Below are 16,014 nucleotides of genomic sequence, written 5' to 3' on the forward strand. Positions count from 1 at the left end.
CTTTTGTGAGTGTCTTTACTTCATCCTCTATCATGGAGCTGTTGTTCAGCATCTTAGCTATAGAGGGCAGTGTCACTGGCCCTCATATGTGGGATCTGAACCGGGGCCCTGCTGCTCAGAGCTGGCGTCCCAAGCCAGCTCTTAACCAGCATGCCACTGAGCTGGCCCTTGTTTGTTTTTTTGTAATAACCATCCTAATGGGTGTGAGGTGGTATCTCAATGTGGCTTTGATTTGTATTCTAATGATTAGATGTTGAACATCTCTTTATGGGCCTATTGGCCACTTGTATATCTCCTTTGGAGAAATGTCTATTTAAGTCCTTTGCTTGTTAAATTTTTTTTTGAGTTGTACATGTGCTTTATATATTCTGTATAAAGCCTTTACCAGGTATATGATTTGCAAAGATTTTTTTCCCCATTCTATAGGTTGCCTTTACTGTGTTCTTTAAGCGTCACAACACCATTCTGACCTTGATTTTATAGAAGAGGAAGCTGAAGTAGAGAGCAGTTCAGTAACTTGGAGTAGCCTGGCCCCTGGTTGCTTGTGGAGCAGGGACGCAGACTCAACCGACTGCCTCCAGGGTCTGCACTTTTCACCACCGCATTCTTCTCAGCTAACTTTATGGCCAACCCTACGGCTACAAGTGGCCTTGGTGTCTGTGGTTAGCCTAAGTGGAAGGCCTCATTTAAGAAGCAGATGAATCTACATTTTTCAAAAGCACAGTTGATCCTCATTATTTGCAGATTCCATATTTGTGGGTTTGTCCACTCACCAACATTTATTTGTGATCCCCAAATCCATACTTATGGTGTTTTTGGGGTCATTCACAGTCATGTGCAGAGTGGCAAACAATTCGAGTCCCTGGATGCATGTGTTCCCCGCTGATGTCAAGCCCAGCCCTTCTCTCTGCCTTCTTGTGTTCCGGGGTCAGTCATTTGATGCATTTGATCTCATCTGCTCCTGTCAGAAACTCATTGTGACAGGAGATGCTGCAGCCTTCCCAATGACCAAACTGAAGGGAAATTAGGTATTTTGCTAAGGAATTATGTGTTAACTGGTGCTGGTAGAATTTGAGTCTTGGTCATTCCAAAATCTCTGATTAATGTTTTTGCCAATTGGGTTTATAGTTTCACATACACCGACAAGACACAAAAAAATTAAAGTTAAAATCAGAAATGTTTTTCTCAAAGTTTTCCATGTTTAATTTGTCATGCCTTAAGAGATAATTAATTCACAATTCATGGTGTGAAGTGAATTTTTATTATAAATACATGTTTTCTTTTTAGAGTGAACGAAAATGTCTTTATTTAAAGCCCGTGATTGGTGGTCTACCATTCTGGGAGAAAAAGAAGAATTTGATCAAGGCTGTTTGTGTTTGGGTGATGTTGACAATACAGGAAGTGGACAAGGTAAGTAACATATGACCATGCACCTTGGAGCAAATCTTTACAGAGATGAAATCAAAACGATGTCCTTTCTATTTTTTAATTTAATTTAATTTATTTTAAAAAAAGATGTTATTGGGGAATTGGGGGAGGGAAACAGCATTGGGGAACCGGGGAAGGGGAACAGACAAGTTGCTTTCCTTTTCTTCAGTCTAGTTGTGGAGGACGTTGCTTCACTGGCCCATGTTTGTATTATTGTTATTGCACTCTTCCCAGGTGAGGCAGTCGCTCACTGGCCATTGGACGGCAACTCATGGCAGCTCACAGCCGCTCATGCTGGCTGCCGGCCACTCACAGTAGCTTATGGCAGCCCACTGCAGCCCCACTGCAGCCTACGCCATCACTGGTGACTCACAGCAGCCCAGCTCCAGGTCGAGCTGTTGTTCACCATCTTAGCTGTAGAGGGCGCAAAGTCACTGGCCCTCATGTGGGATCCGAACCGGGGCCCTGCTGCTCAGAGCTGGCACTCTCAAGCCAACTCCTAACCAACGAGCCACTCGGCCGGCCCAAATGATGTCCTTTTTAAATGTGTACTTTATAGAACTTGAGCGAACTGTCATAATTTTGTCCTAATTTTGAAGGTACTTTTCCTGATAAGTGATATTGAGGTAGCACACAGATAAATATAATTCTGACTCGTTTAGTTGTTTGTGTTTTTTCTGGTTTGTTTTGATCCTGTCATTTTATTTGATGGAACTCAGAAAAATATTATAAGGCACCATTTAATTTGTTGCAAAATTAGTGTAGAGCTAGTAAACTATTTTGAATTTTGAAAAATTTTCTTTTTTAGAAATTATTTGAAAGAAAAATTACATTCGTTTTAAATTGAATTTGAAAGCCAGTTATACAAGAATGGAGAAATTATGTTAGCTCTGTTTGTTGGTAGAAAACAATTGTTAAATCACTGCTTTCATTTTCATATTATGATACTAGAATGAACATTCTATCTTATTCTTGTATTATTTGCTCCTCTTTGCATCTTCATATTTTTAAAAGTGGTCTTTCGAATATTTTAGTTCTATATCACTGCTATTTGAAATTTGTATTCGGTTTAATGATTTATAGTCATGAGTTTTTTGTTTGATAATCCAGATAGTCATTGGTCCGTTAAAGAATGCTTATTACAGTAGAATCATTCTTTTGTTCAGTGTATATAAGTATTGTCCCCTTATATTTTTCTTTATTCTGTTTTTCTTGCCTATAATGAAAACAGTACAATTCGGGGGACAACGTGAAAGGAGAAAATTATGTAGGCAAGGAAGAGTGGGAGGCACTGCAGTGTACTGAGCACCTACTAAGGAAAATCTGGGCCCTGCCTTCCCACTGATAGGAGGGGAAGGCCTTCTCTTCTGAGAATGTCCTGGGAGGCCGCTCAAAGATGGTCAACGCTGCCTCCCCTCTGTTCGTTCAAACTTCATTCTCCTATTATTTGGGAATAAGAAACAAATATAATATTGTATGTTAGCTATATTTTAATAAAAATCTTTTAAAAAAAGAGTCATGCCACAAAAATACCTACCAGAGAGAACAATTTCAAGCCCTCTTCTGCTCGAGCTATCTAAAGCTCAACTTGGTTGGAAACTGTACTTACTGAATGACTGAGTAACATGCTGTTCACTCATCATTTCTATTAGAGCTCCTCACTGAGGTGCCACCTGTGGGTTACCAATACGCTGAAATGTTGCCCCCTCCCAGTTCCTGGCCAGCCGTGAGCGGTTTCCTCTGTTTTTCCAAGCATGCTCTACAAATCCTGTGTGTGTGTCCCATGTGGAAAAAACCACTGGTCCTTATTTCTCAAAGCCTTGACCACCTGCATCACACTATCCCGGGGTGATTATTATGTGGGAAGATTTCCTATCCTAGATGTACAAGATCCTGTAAGAGCATATACTCTCGGGGGGGAAGGGTTGGTGGATTGAAGGGGGGCTTAGGGATTTGCATTTTTCACAAGCTCCAAAGTTAAAGAATTGTTACTGTTGGTCTCATGGAGTGGAGGGTTAATGAGAGCAGTTTGGGATATGCTCTGATTGAGACAGAAGTGTCTAGTAGGCAGAATAGAGAGAGATTTGGGAGAGAGCAGGATGCTGCTTGTATTTGAGGCCCTTAAAATGAGTGAAAATGTACAGAGAAGGTGGACTAAGAAGGAAGGAACCTTTTGACTATAACCTGGGAAACACGAGCATTGAAGGGGGAGGTTTGGGAAGGGTAGTCAATAATACAAGGTGTGAGCAAAAGATACTGCGAGTGTTTAAATTAAACAAAAATTATTACAGTAAAAGACACATTGCAATTAATCTCCCTCAAAATACTCCCCCTCGCTTCGAACACACTTATCCCATCTTTCTTGCCACTTTCTGAAGCAGTTCTGGAAGTCCTCTTTTGTGAGTGTCTTTACTTCATCCTCTATCATGACAACGATCGTGTCACACATCACTTCTGGTATGGGAATTTCTGTCACATAAAAACATTACGGTGTGTCTTTATCTACCGTATTCACCGGGTCTGGCACCGTGTGACTTCTGGCTCTTCCTCAAAGTCAAAATGACCATGAAAGGTAAATGTTTTGAATTGGTTCAGGATACCGAGGCGGTCACGACAGCACAACTAAAGACACTCATGAAAGAGGACTTCCAGAACTGCTTCAGAAATTGGCAAGGATAATGGAGTAATTGTGTTTGAAGCGAGGGGATATATTTTAAGGGGGATTAATGGCAATGTGTCTTTTACTGTAATAATTTTTTAAAAAAGATTTTATTGGGAAATTGGGGAAGGGGAACAGCCACGTTGTTGTCCTTCAATCTTAGTTGTGGAGGGCGCAGCTAGCTCAGCTCCCAAGTCCAGTCGCCATCTGGCTGCCCATAGGCAGCTCAGGGCAGCTCAGCTCAAGGTGCCCTGTTCAGTCTTAGTTGCGGGTGGGCGTATTCTACCATCCCATGTGGGAGTTGAACCAGCAACCTTGTTAGGATGTGCTCTCACCAACTAAGCCATCTTGCCACCTGTTGGCAGCTCAGCAACCCATGTGGGAATAGAACTGGTGACCCTGTTGCTCAGCGCGCACACTCTTAACCAACTGAGTCACTCAGCCGGTCCCTCAGAATCCTTTTTAATAAAGCATTTTCAGCAGCCACAACCAGCTGTGGAGTTGACAGTCTGATTAAATGAGTTTACAACCTTATACTAGTCCTTTGATAAAAGAGCTTGTTTTGACTGAGTTAAATTATGACTACTGGTACCAAATCAAGGCTCAGGGAAGAATGTAATATGTTAGTACATTTGAATATTGGTAAATGTAAAGCTATATTTGAAAAACTATATGTTACTAAAATAAGTTCACTTTAATTATATCTACTGGTAGATTGGGTTTTGTATATGAAGCCAGATTCAATTCTTTAAATTTTTAGATTTTTCTTTTGACATTGGAAAGTTTATTTCCAAATAAATTTTGTTGCTAATGTTTGTTTCTTCCTATCTATCTCTCTCTCTCTTTTTAAAATCTCTCTACAGATAAAATAATTGTGGGTAGCTTTATGGGTTACCTACGGATCTTTAACCCCCATCCTGTAAAAACAGGAGATGCAGCTCAAGCGGAAGATTTGCTTCTAGAAATGCATCTACGAGACCCAATACTGCAAGTGGAAGTAGGAAAGTTTGTTTCGTAAGTACAGCTCACACATTCTGCTATTTTATATTACTTGAAGTATATCAATCCCTTACTGTATCACTTTTTTAGTTTCTTCAAGGAAAAAAAGACTATTCATGAATTCAATATATTTTTCAGGATATTGTCGTCTAGATGTTGCTCATGTATTAGACTTTTAAAAAAATATATGGAAACCTGTACATTTAAAATAGAATCATTTAGGACTTTTTAAAATTAAAAAAATTTTTTTTTTATAGTAACAGACCTAAGATTCCCTGATGGATCAAAAGCTTAGAAGAAAAGAGATAAGCTTTTGAAAATAACTAAATAAAGAAATAGAAAGTATTCACTTACTTAAAATTCTAATGCCCAGGTTACATAAATGTCTCTTTAAATAATTAGACATAGTAGGAGTTATGCTATTTGGCATATAAATTTGAAGCTTTAAAATGAATTACTTATTTGGGGTGGAGAGGTCCTTAGTTTCTTAAAAGAAGCCATCTCAACCCATAAAGTAAGTCTTCCCCTTACAAGAACTTTGTTTCAAAATACTTTACACTTTTAAAACTAATTTACTTTAGAAAACTGTTTATTAGTGTGCATTTTGTTTAATATATCTGCTTTTTATTTACCGATGATATTCCTGATTTTATCTTATTTTAATACATGAATTTTAAAATTAAGCTGTATTCCTTTTTTTAAAAATTAAATTTATTGGGGTGACATTGGTTAATAATATTATATAGGGTTCAAGAGTACAATCTATAACACATCATCTGTATGTTACATGGTGGGCTCACCACCCAAAGTCTGGTCTCCTTCCATCACCATTTATTTGACCCCCTTTACCCTCTTCATCCTCCCCCACCTCCCTCCCACTCTGGTAACCACCATACTGTTGTCTGTGCCTTTGAGTTTGTCTGTTCATTTGTTGCTTTCTGTTTTATATCCCACATGAGTGAAATCATATGGTTCTTGTCCATTTCTGTCTTGTTTACTTTGCTTAGCATGATACGAGGTGTGATCAAAATATGGTGACTGTTTAAATAAAAATGTATTACAGTAAAATACACATTGCCATTAATCCCCCCCAAAATACTCCCCCTCGCTTCGAACACTCTTATATCCCCTCATTCTTGCCACTTTCTGAAGCAGTTCTGGAAGTCCTCTTTCATGAGTGTCTTTAGTTGTGCTGTCGTGGCTGCCTTGATGTCCTGAATCCCTTGACTTTGGGGAAGAGCCAGAAGTCACACAGTGCCAGATCTGATGAATAAGGTGGATGAGGACACACCGTAATGTTTTTATTTGGCAGAAATTGCCATACTAGAAGCGATGTGTGACACGGAGCGTTGTCACGTTGGGGGATGAAGTAAAGACACAAAAGAGGACTTCCACAATTGCTTCAGAAAGTGGCAAGAATGATGGGATAAGCATGTTTGAAGTGAAGGGGCATATTTTGAGGGGGATTAAATAGCAATGTGTCTTTTACTGTAATACATTTTTTAAAAAAGATTTTGTTGGGGAATTGGGGAAGGGGAACATTGTGTTTTTCCAGGACCCATCAGTTCCAAGTCAAGTTGTTTTCCTTCAGTCTTAGTTGTGGAGGGCGCAGCTCAGCTCTAAGTCCGGTCGCCGCTTTCAATCTAGTTATGGGGGGGCGCAGCCCGCCATCCCATGCAGGAGTCAAACAGACAACCTTGTTGTTAGGAGCATGTGCTCTCACCAGCTGAGCCATCCTGCCACCCGTTGGCATCTCAGCGGCAGCTCAGCTTGGGCGTGGCTCACTGGCCCATGTGGGAATCGAACTGGTGACCCTGTTGCTCAGAGCTTGTGCGTTTAACCAACTGAGCCACCCGCCAGCCTCTGTAATACATTTTAAAAAAAAATTTAAACATTCATTGTATTTTTTTATTACACCTCGTACTCTCAGGATCCATCCATGTTGTCGCAAATGGCAGTGTTTCATTCTTTCTTATGTAAGCCTGTGTTTCGTAACCTTTTGTAAGAGTACCCATTGTGAAAAGTTATGTAGGCAGAGGTGGGCTTGTTTGCCCCTGACTCTGCTTTTTGAGCCCCCTTTTGCTTTAAGTCTGGGAGTGCCCTTGAGCTGTGGATTTTGGCTTACTCCATTTACTCATCATAATTTATTCATCCCACCTCCCATTTATTTGGGGCCCTGACTCCTGCTAGAAAAACCTGAGCAACCACTCCTGACCCTTAACCTTCTTCTTGTGGTATGTTTCATTCTGATGGGAAGCCACTTCATGGATGCTGTAGGCCAGGGCACAAAACGGGCCCTGCGTGCACTCTGACAGGCCGGAGAGGGGAGATTTTGTGACAGACGTGGTTGGTAAATATCTGCTCCATCTAAAAGCTGCTCATGACTGGGTGCCCACTGTGTCCTCAGCATGTGTTAGACACGATGGATTTATGAAGTAAGAGACAGAAGGATTCTTGCCTCTAAAAAGCATTTTTACCTTTTTGTTTTTTTCAAAAGTGAAATGCTGTCACACTCATTCTGTGCAGTAGTCCTAAGTGTGGCCTTGTCGCTGCGATCACTTGTTGTAAGGGAGAAGTTGAACATTCGTCAGTGGATACTGTGCTGCTGTTAACTAGTACTGTCCCATTAATCTTATCTATAAGATGTGATCTGCGTTTAGCGATAAGGAAACGGGCTGGAGCTCAGAGCTTTAGCTGTTCACACAGCCAGGATTCAGACCCAGGTCTGCCTGACGCCACACTTGACTGTCTTTCCATGGCATCTGTTCTTTTCCTGTGGAAAAATTGTTCTGCGTGTTCAGGGCACATATACAATTTTTTGAAGGTAATGCTGATTATGTGATATTTGTGTATATTTGTATTTTCTGGTAGTGGAGCGAGTGGTGAGTATATATTCATTGTAACAATGTTTTGCAGGTAATATCTAATATAATTCTAATTTTGTAAATGAGAGACTGATACTCTGAAAGATTAAACAATCATACAAATATCAAGGTGCAAAGTCAGGACCCTAACCCAGGGCTTCAGATTTCCATCACAGCCCTTCTAGTTTAGAACAGAGTCTGTAGAACAGAGGTTGTAACCGGAGGCCTGCTCGCAGATGTGTTTTACATTGGAAAGAGCTGCTAACATTTAAGAACCAGGAGATTTCACATAAAATCCCTGCCTTCTTCTGGCTTTTCTTGCGGGGGCAGGGGGGTGGGGAGGGCGGAAAGTGGCGATTTGGCCACAAGCCCCGCATTGAGTAGTATTCGCCCCCTTTAGTCTGGCCCTGCCTCCAGTTCATCACAGCCATTTACGCCCTTTCCTCATTCATATCCACTGTCATGGCCCTTGAAGACTTGGAATTGAGCATTTCTAGACTGTGCCTTGTCTCTGGAAATCACTTGATAGGGGCTGGCAAGTGAAGTGATGACAGTGGCTGTTTATTTCCATTTGAGTTTCAGTGCAAACTGAAATATTTTCAATACCTGTAACAAGATTTCAGAGCTGTGTTAAGAGCCATTGTAAATCATTACCATCACTTAATAATGGTTAGCGTTCTGTAGCGCTTTATACTTTACAAAGTGCGTTCATATGACTTTATTTCATTTAACTGAAGCCTCTTATTTTCCCGAAGAGGAAACAGGCTCAGAGAGAGTAAGTGACTTGCTTAAGGTCGCAGGTGAATTAGCAGAGAGTCAGGACCTGACAGGGATCCCTTTATTGTGGCAGAGTTGAGGTGACCCTTTCTGGAAGGTTCCATGGGCTTCAACCTGAAGGTTGCTCCTTGATTCAGTGTTCTTGAGCCTCTGGGATTGTCACACCTGCTGCCTCATGTCGCCTTTATTTTTGAGTTTAGAATGTTATCTACTGAATTGTTTAGTTTACTCTTGCTAGGTGGTGGTTATAATCCCTTTTAAAAACTATTCTGAATTTTTTTTTTTTGGTTACATCTGAAACTAATATTTAAACTTTTAAAACTTTCCCCATTTTTCAGAGGTACTGAAATGCTTCATTTGGCTGTGTTGCATTCTAGAAAACTTTGTGTCTACTCCGTCTCAGGTAAGAAACAGTTTTTTCTCATGTAGAGTATGTATGAAAAACTGAGCTTCTTAATATTACAAAATAATAGAGATTCTCTAACGTTGACTTGGTAGAGAACACGAAACATTAGGTTGAAGCTTCTCTTACCTTGGTTAGCATTTTCCCACTTTCATCTGCCCTTCCAGATACATAGGCTATTCCATTTTATTGGTCTGCTGTTTTCCTGCACACTGAGATTTCTAGCAGAAGGTTCCTTGTAATCGCCTTCCTCCCAGGAATTGTGTCCAGCGTTGCCTCTGACTAATAGAGGCCAAGTCTGGGTACTTAGGACACTTGAGTCTTAAGAAATGTTCAATAGCCACAACAAAACTCCTTAGAGGCTGAGTCATAGTGGTTTAAAGTACCTTTTCTTTGGTGAACCTCAAGCGTCTTCTCTTTACAGTTCCCACTTTGGGTTGTCCTGACTCAACCAGACCTCAAGGCACTTCTGTGAGGCTTAATTAGGTTTCACTCTCTGACACTGCCCTGTGGGTCCAAGTAGGGTGGCTAAATGTAGTGTAGTTTCAGCATTTGGGCCCTTATTAAATATAAAAGGTAAGTTTAAAAATTTTGTCTCAGTTATTAGATAAGTTTTTGTTCAAATTGAGTTGTTTTTGTGGATATCAATACTGGGGAAATTTTTTATGGTTGCAGTGAAGCCAAGAGTCTGTGGGCCTATTCCCTATTCAAACGATACTCTCCTTTGCAGTTTGCTGTAAATGATAGCTTCTAGGATTTGGATTTTTCATGCTAATTCTCTTGATTTGGGCTTTCTTTGTCTTTTGCTTTTTGAATGATGGTTCGTATTTACTGTCACTGAGCTGGATGTTCTTAGGCAGGCTCTTTCCAGGGTGAAGAACATCAGACTCATCAGCTGGTGGGCTTGGCAGCCTGGCATGTAGTATATGGTAGGCATCCTTGTTGACTGAATAAGTGAGCTAATTTCTGGAGAGTGCTGAGGCAATTGGCTCATTCTTACTGCCTACGTGTTGTTTTCTTCCTTCGTTTCCTTCTCTGTTGCCATCACTCCGTTTTCCACTCTCCACAGCGGAGGCCCTTTGTGGTGCCTGTCACTGTCACTGTTAAACACGCTCATTGGTTCCCCAGGAAAGGGTAGCGCTCCCCCTAGTGACAGGGCAAGTACTTAGTGTTCCAGGGGAAGTGGAGAAGGCATGATGCAGGCTGCCTACCTGCATGAGTCTGTTGTTCCTGTTTCCCATCAGAAGCCTGTTCACTGTGAGTGATATTTGGTTAGCTGGGTGTCACAGGCCACGGAGGAGGACAGCTTGCCCATGGTTCGCCCTGAACATTTCCTGGAGCGTCGGCCCCTTCTCGAGGCTCCATGAGCTCTAAGAGGGCAGGAGACAGAAGCATCATAGAAAGTAGAGATGAGGTTCGACTCTTGGCCTTCCCTGGTCCCGTTTGAACAATGGCTCAGAAAGACAGAAGCCCGGAGAGTTCCACTCCGGCCTAGGACCTAGACTAGGGATGAATGTATGTATCAAAAAAGCCTACGGAAAGAAACTGGCACGTTTGCTCACAGCTTGTTTCTGAGACATGGGTATCCTCCTTCAAATTAGTGCTGAAAATGAAAACGATGTGTTACGGGAATGGGGATTTTTACCGCTCTTTTATGCTTTGTATTCATTTAGAAGCTTTGTATTCTCTGGGGGTGAGGAGCTGTCCAAACCCCATTTCCTTAGGCCCCGCCTCTGCTCCCTTCTCTGTCTCTCATTTCTTCAGTCTCTTAGAATACTCGTTGTCTGGCAATTTGTGTATTTTTCCTGGCGTGGCTTAAATGGAGAAGCAGGGAAGTTAATGTTTTGGTTCTCTTGAAAATGTTTCTTGAGGTTCCAGACTGAACTTTTACCTAGCGTTTACTGTAACAGGGGAAGCAGAAACATTTCCTAGTTTAAGTAAAACCACTGGTGTCCGCAGATGAAAGTGTCAGCTGAACTTGACATCCTTACCCCCAAATGCCCCCCCTTCCCATATATTTTTTTGTTTCCTTTAATGTGCTGTGTGTTTCTAAAAAAAGATTTGAGATAAACTAGAGGAGACCCCCTGGAGACACCAAACACCCCTGAATAGTCAGAGGCTAAGGTGATGACTTCTTTTTGGTGGGTGATCTGTCATCAAAAGCATGCTAAATATAGAGAAACAGCAGGGTCTTGCTGACCTGAAGTTACCCCATCTTATCATACTCGGGTACAGAAAAAACGTCACATGGCATCTCAGATTCCTTTCTGATAGGCTTCAGGTTCGGAATAACTGGTTACAGATGTGTGAGCTTAAGCCACACTGATTATGTTCTCTTATATATTCTTTTCCAAAAATTGTATACTTCTCAACAAGCATTTACTAAGCATTTGACATATTTATTGAATTCTAATGTTTGCCATGAGAGGGCAAAAACATATGGTTCTTGACTTTCGACAAGCTTATATAATCTAATTTGGTTATTTCACATAATGAGCCTTTTAACTTACTCTGTAATGGCTTTGATTTCATTGAACAGCGTTAGATTTCTCAGTAGTTATCTAAAATTGCACCAGAAACTTGTCAAGGTGAGCTTTGATTTTCCATAGATTAAAAAAAAATATATTTTACTGGGGAATTGGGGGAGGGGAACAGCATTGGGGAATTGGGGAAGGGGAACACATGAGTTGCTGTCCTTTTGTTCTTTAGTCTAGCTGTGAAGGATGTCGCTTCACTGGCCCATGTTAGTATTATCACTGCGCTCTTCCCGGGTGAGGCAGTCGCTCACCGGCCATTGGACGGCTGCTCACAGTGGCTTACCAAAGCTCACGAAAGCTCATGCCAGCTGCCGGCCAGCCCCATTGCAGCCTACGCTGTCGCCAGCGACTCACGGTAGCCCAGTTCCAGGTCAAGCTGTTGTTCACCATCTTAGCTGTAGAGGGCACAGCGTCACTGGCCCTCATGTGGGATCTGAACTGGGGCCCTGCTGTTCAGAGCTAGTGTCCCAAGCCAACTCTTAACCAACGTGCCACCTGGCCGGCCCCCTCCTGTTTTCTTTTTTTTTTTTGGTACACATCAGATCTCGTTTAAATGAGGCTAACAGCACAAATGTTCTAATATCCATTTACTTTCTGGCTGATGAAGCGCTATATTAACTTCAGCTATATGTAGACATACACTTACTATATTCAGTCTGTATATCCAAGGGCAAAACCTATGTAAGGACTTTTTTTTAAAAGATTTTTATTGGGGAATTAGGGGATGGGAACAGCGCTGGGGAATTGGGGGAAGGGGAACAGACAAGTTGCTGTCGTTTTGTTCTTCAGTCTAGTTGTGGAGGACGTGGCTTCACTGGCCCAAGTTGGTACCATCATTGCGCTCTTCCCGGGCGAGGCAGATCAGTCGTCGGCTTCTGGACGGCCGCTCACTGCGGCTGCTGGCCGCTCACGCTGGCTGCTGGCTACACATGGTAGCCCATGGCAACCCACTGCAGCAGGGGCTGCAGCCTACGCCATCGCCGGCGACTCACGGCAGCCCAGCTCCAGGTTGAGCTGTTGTTCAGCATCTTAGCTGTGGAGGGCAGTGTCACTGGCCCTCATATGTGGGATCCGAACAGGGGTCCTCTGGCATCCCAGGCCAGCTCTTAACCAATGCGCCACTCAGCTGGCCCAGGACTTTTAATCTTATGCCATTGATGCTTCTCTAGGGAAAAAAAAAAAAAGGCCAGAAATTCTAGCTTTTCAGAGACTACCTTTATTCCAGGGTGGTATTTAAGGAAGATAAAATAAATTGTCTCTTTTTCTCCATAATTGCACTACTAAGTTTTAAAGTACCATCAGCTGAAATTGAAAAATTTGCCAGTGCGTGTGGAACTTTTTCAGAACACAGGTCAGTGTCATTTCATGCCAAGTTTGCTTAAACATTGCCCGCCGACCCCTCTGTTCCCCAGCCTTCCAGCGAGCAGGCGTGTGTAAATGCACTGCTTCCTCAGAGGGGCCAGTCTGGTTTTAGGTGCAGAATGAAATTTGTAATTTCTCTAGGGACAAACTGAATGTTTCTTGGAGGCTAGCACTGTCTCTCCTTTGTGAGTTACTGACTTAGTGGTGTTTTTTTTTTTTTTTTTTGCCCATGTGGCTAGGATGGTTGTGTTGACCCCTTAGCTGCCCTGGACCTTACTGAATTTAATACCATTTAGATTCCAGAAAGCTTTCACCTGCTATCAGGGTTAGCTGGCAAATTTGAGTCTTTCTCTTTGTTTTTCATTCTGTTGGTATGTAAAGTCTATTGTTACCACGTTCACGGGCGTAGATCTGAGTAGAAGTGCTTCTCCTCCAAGAAACTCTCCCCTGTTAGTTTTTCTCTTTCAACCCTCGACCTTCCACATGAGGGCGAGAAGGCCAGGCTGCGAAAGGTGGAGGTGGACGTGACACGTTCTTTCATTCTGCTTTCTTTGGGGAAATTGTCATTTGCCAAGTTCCCTGAAGGCTGTTAAATGATGGACAGCCTGGTACTAGGAGACAGTGCTGGCTGGCTCTAAAGACTTAGTCTGAGTCCTGGGTCCTTTGCCAGCTGTGTGATTTGGGGGGAAATGTCTTATTGTTTTGAACTTAAGGTATCTCAGTTCTACCATGGAAATAGAAATATTTCTATTCATACAGCTTCGGGTTATGTTGGTTACTCCTTTTGGACAAAAAACAAAAAAATGCCCATGTATAAATTTGTATACACATCCATAGAGACAGACATATACATTTAGATTATGTTAATAATCTAATGCACTACAGTTTGGGAACTATTTCATTTGCTTTATGATCTCTTATGTTTTTCTTTAACTTTTGCACTTTTGAATGAATGACAAAGGTGCTTCTTTATGGATAAAGTTGTATTCTGAATCCTGTTTCCTTCAAAACCCTCTTTTCAACCATAAACATTCTTGCGTGATCACTGGGCTGTAGCTCCAACTGTCAGCACTCTAGGAAGCCTAACGACCGGAGAGTGAAATGTGGATAAGGCATCTTTTCTTATTTGGGAAGAACTAAAAAGTGATTGTAGCAATATGATCTACTAAGTGCAGAGAAAGTATTTTTCTTTGTTTTGAAGGAGATTCTTGGCAGACTTCAAATAAAACATACTGTCCTGTTTACTTGCTGAGAGAAGCTTTAGATTACAGCGGTTCTCAACCTGTGGGTCGCGACCCCTTTGGGGGTCGAACGACCCTTTCACAGGGGTCGCCCAAGACCATAGGAAAACAAAAATATATTTACATTACGATATTTAACAGTAGCAAAATTACAGTTATAGAGTAGCAACGAAAATAATTTTATGGTTGGGGGTCACCACAACGTGAGGAACTGTATTAAGGGGTCGCGGCATTAGGAAGGTTGAGAACCGCTGCTTTAGAAGATCTCTCCATTAAGTTAGAATGTAATGCATTAGGGCTGGAGTATTTTGAGAGTTGAGACAGAAAATTGAATTGCCTGAAAGTGTGGGGAATTTTTTTCTTAGACACCTTGCATCATGTCTTTGCCGTATTGTTTCTAAGTGCAAGGAACTCAACCTCATTTACTTCAGAACTGAAATTGGAGGGCTTTGTTGTTATGTAAATAATTACACTTTACTTAGACCTGATGGAAATAGATAATAAATTGTCACCCAGGGCTGTGTTTCATCTAATCGGTGTAACTAGCTGAGACTGAGTTGTTTTAACTGTCCTGACATTCTGTGTCATTAGAATTGTTCATAATACACAGTGTTTTAGCGCTTTGTCACTTTGAATTTTACTGAAGTGGAATTACTTAAAATCGATGTAGAGGATGAGAATAATTAATATTTTTAAATGTAAACAAATACAAAGCAATCCTTTTACTTTTTTTCTCCCTAGGAACCTTGGGTAATGTGGAACATGGGAACCAATATCAGATCAAATTGATGTATGAACATCACCTTCAGAGAACGGCCTGCAATATGACTTATGGATCATTTGGTGGTGTAAAAGGTAATTTGCATTTAATTGTGAGTGTGTTGTTGCAAGTACCAGAGTTAGAATACAGCAGGTCCTCAACCTCATTTAGTTCATTGTTGTTTCATTAGAGTGTTGATGAGATGCTGTAGAAACGTAACTCTTTATATCAGTTAGCCTGTGGTAAAATTGATTTCATTATATGCGGTTTAGCTTAAAGTCAAAGAATCTATCTATGACGTTAAGAGAGGATTTACAGTATTTGGCCATATCAAAATGGAGGATTATGTGGTATGAATCTCAGAGAGTTAAACGTGTTTTACCGAAACCTTTATATTCAAATACCCGAGCGAAATAAGAAAGGAAACTTGAAACGCTGAACGTGTTTGACTTTCATATAACCAGCACATTTATGTGGTCTACAGAGACATTCCTAAAACTGCTGTTTCTTCAGATTTTATCTTTTATGCATGAGCTTTTTCTTGGTAGAGCAGTGTGCCTGCCTCTCTCAGTGGAAGAAGGGGTTGAGCTCATTGATGGGGGACCCCCACTCTGCCTGCTGTAGCCGGGGTGGAGCTGCAGGCCCTTCTCTCCACCCCACCCACCTCCAGGGCCACCGCACAGTCGTGTGCAGGTTTTTCTGCACAAGGGACACTGAACTGCTGACCTGCTCCTTCTGGTCAGGCCACGGGCCCTGGCTCCGACCAACTCTCCCCAGAGGAAGGGCGCCTTTTCTAAATGTCACAAAGGCATCACCTTTATTGAGCACTCGCTTGGTGAGGCTGTGTTCCTCCCACCTGGGGCTATCTTTTTCCAGTTAGCGCAGGGGCGACCCGCAGGGCACACACCCCAGCCCCCGAGCCACCGGAGCCACCGGGCTTTGGTGCTCGCTTGTGTACCCTGTTGCAGTTGGCGTGGGAGGGTG

At 41.9% G+C, this 16,014-nt stretch overlaps 1 protein-coding gene across 1 annotated transcript in view; it reads left to right on the forward strand.

Moving 5' to 3' along the window:
* The window catches only part of BBS9 (Bardet-Biedl syndrome 9), a 373,430-nt gene that overhangs the window by 7,528 nt on the left and 349,888 nt on the right, over positions 1-16,014 (forward strand). Inside the window, exons 2-5 of the mRNA XM_019668469.1 lie at positions 1,288-1,410; positions 4,951-5,101; positions 9,066-9,130; positions 15,012-15,125. Of these exons, the coding sequence (XP_019524014.1) occupies positions 1,299-1,410; positions 4,951-5,101; positions 9,066-9,130; positions 15,012-15,125 (442 nt within the window). The 5' untranslated portion in view covers positions 1,288-1,298. The remainder of the gene's footprint in view (positions 1-1,287; positions 1,411-4,950; positions 5,102-9,065; positions 9,131-15,011; positions 15,126-16,014) is intronic.

This window comes from Hipposideros armiger, unplaced genomic scaffold, assembly GCF_001890085.2.
Source record: "Hipposideros armiger isolate ML-2016 unplaced genomic scaffold, ASM189008v1 scaffold_526, whole genome shotgun sequence".
NCBI classification, from domain to species: Eukaryota; Metazoa; Chordata; class Mammalia; order Chiroptera; family Hipposideridae; genus Hipposideros; species Hipposideros armiger.